Source organism: Ipomoea nil, unplaced genomic scaffold, assembly GCF_001879475.1.
Source record: "Ipomoea nil cultivar Tokyo-kokei standard unplaced genomic scaffold, Asagao_1.1 scaffold2868, whole genome shotgun sequence".
Taxonomy (NCBI): Eukaryota; Viridiplantae; Streptophyta; class Magnoliopsida; order Solanales; family Convolvulaceae; genus Ipomoea; species Ipomoea nil.
In genome coordinates, this window is record NW_017619296.1 from 927,381 (window position 1) to 929,206 (window position 1,826).

Genomic DNA, 1,826 nt, shown 5'->3' on the forward strand with positions numbered 1-1,826 from the left:
ATTGGGCAATGGATCAGGAGTGGTACGTCTACGTGAGTAAGCCCCAGTGATGCTACGATACCGTCGCCTCGTGAGCAAATATCGATTGGAAGTTTGGGGGAGAGCCGGCACGTGAGAAGACTCTTGCCTTAAGCGAAGCTCAAGCTGGGGATGGCGACGTGGTAACCGGATCTTTTATGCTGCAGTTGCTTCCAGCCGTAATCCTATTCGACTCCGGTGCATCCAACTCGTTCGTAATGCTAGGCTTAACCGATGGCGTTGAAGTGAAGCTGAATGTGAAGGTGGCTTTCGGGGAAATCAAGTCGTGCGACCGCCTCTTCAAAGATGTTAAGATAGTCATCGGTGGAGAAGAGTTCCCCAGTAATCTGATCCAGTTCGGCCTGGACGGTGTAGATGTAGTCTTAGGCATGGATTGGCTGGGGCAGTTCAAAGCTCGAATTCTTTGTGGTGAACAGAAAGTGGTACTTAGAGGACCAAGCAGGAAGAGGGTGTCTTATCGAGGAACAGCGGTGGAGTCCGGGGTTAAGTTGGTATCGATGTTAAGGATGAAGAAGTACATTGAGAAGGGTCACGAAGCCTATCTGTGTTCCGTTGATGATTTGAAGGCAAAGGGAGATGCGGCTCAATCCATACCTGTGGTGTGCGAGTTCCTTGATGTATTTCCCGAGGAAATCCCGGGCATGCCTCCTCCTAGAGAAGTCGAGTTCTCGGTAGATCTTGTGCCTGGAACGGCACCTATATCGAAGGCTCCTTACCGTTTAGCGCCCAAAGAAATGTAGGAATTGAAGGTTTCAGTTGCAAGAGTTGTTGGACAAGGGGTATATTTGACCTAGTGCATCACCGTAGGGAGCGCCTGTGCTTTTCGTAAAGAAGAAGGATGGGAGCATGAGACTATGCATTGATTATCGCGAGTTAAACCAAGTAACGATCAAGAACAAATATCCACTACCGAGGATCGACGACTTGTTTGACCAACTCAGAGGTGCAGGGGTATTTTCCAAGATTGATCTAAGGTCAGGCTATCATCAGTTGAAGGTGGCGGATAAGGACATACCTAAGACTGCGTTCAGAACTCGCTACGGACACTACGAGTTCACGGTGATGCCGTTTGGATTGACTAATGCACCAGCAGTGTTCATGGATCTGATGAATCGGGTATTCAAGCCTCACCTTGACAACTTTGTGATCGTATTTATTGATGACGTACTCGTCTACTCTCGGGATAGAGAAGAACATGAAGGGCATCTCCGGACAGTACTTCAGACTTTAAGGGAAAAACAAATGTACACCAAGCTCTCGAAATTTGAATTTTGGAAGGATAGTGTGGCGTTCTTGGGACATGTAATCGACAGCAACAGTATCTCGGTTGATCCTGATAAAATTCAGACGGTGAAAGAGTGGGTCGTGTCGACGACAGTGGCAGAAGTAAGGAGTTTCTTGGGGTTAGCTGGTTATTACCGAAGATTTGTGTTGGATTTTGCCAAAGTGGCCCAACCTTTAACTAAGTTGCTAAGGAAGGATGTGTCGTTTCAATAGAACCAAGCTTGTGAGTCAGCTTTCCAGGAATTAAAGGAAAGGCTCACTACCGCACCTGTGTTAATTTTACCATCTGGGACAGAGGGGTTTGAAGTATACAGTGATGCATCCAAGAAGGGACTGGGTTGCATGTTGATGCAGAATGGGAGAGTGATTGCCTATGCTTCTAGACAACTCAAGGTGCACGAAGAGAATTACCTGACTCACGACCTGGAGTTAGCGGCAGTAGTCTTCGCTTTGAAGATCTGGAGGCACTACCTATATGGAGTACGTTGCAAGATCTACACAGA

The 1,826-nt window shown here is 47.4% G+C and overlaps 1 protein-coding gene across 1 annotated transcript; it reads left to right on the forward strand.

The window, feature by feature from the left end:
• Positions 1 to 236: 236 nt before the first annotated feature.
• Positions 237 to 779, forward strand: LOC109160661. Its single transcript, XM_019308942.1, has one exon. The coding sequence runs from the start codon at positions 237 to 239 to the stop codon at positions 777 to 779; it is 543 nt and encodes a 180-aa protein (XP_019164487.1).
• Positions 780 to 1,826: the final 1,047 nt, after the last annotated feature.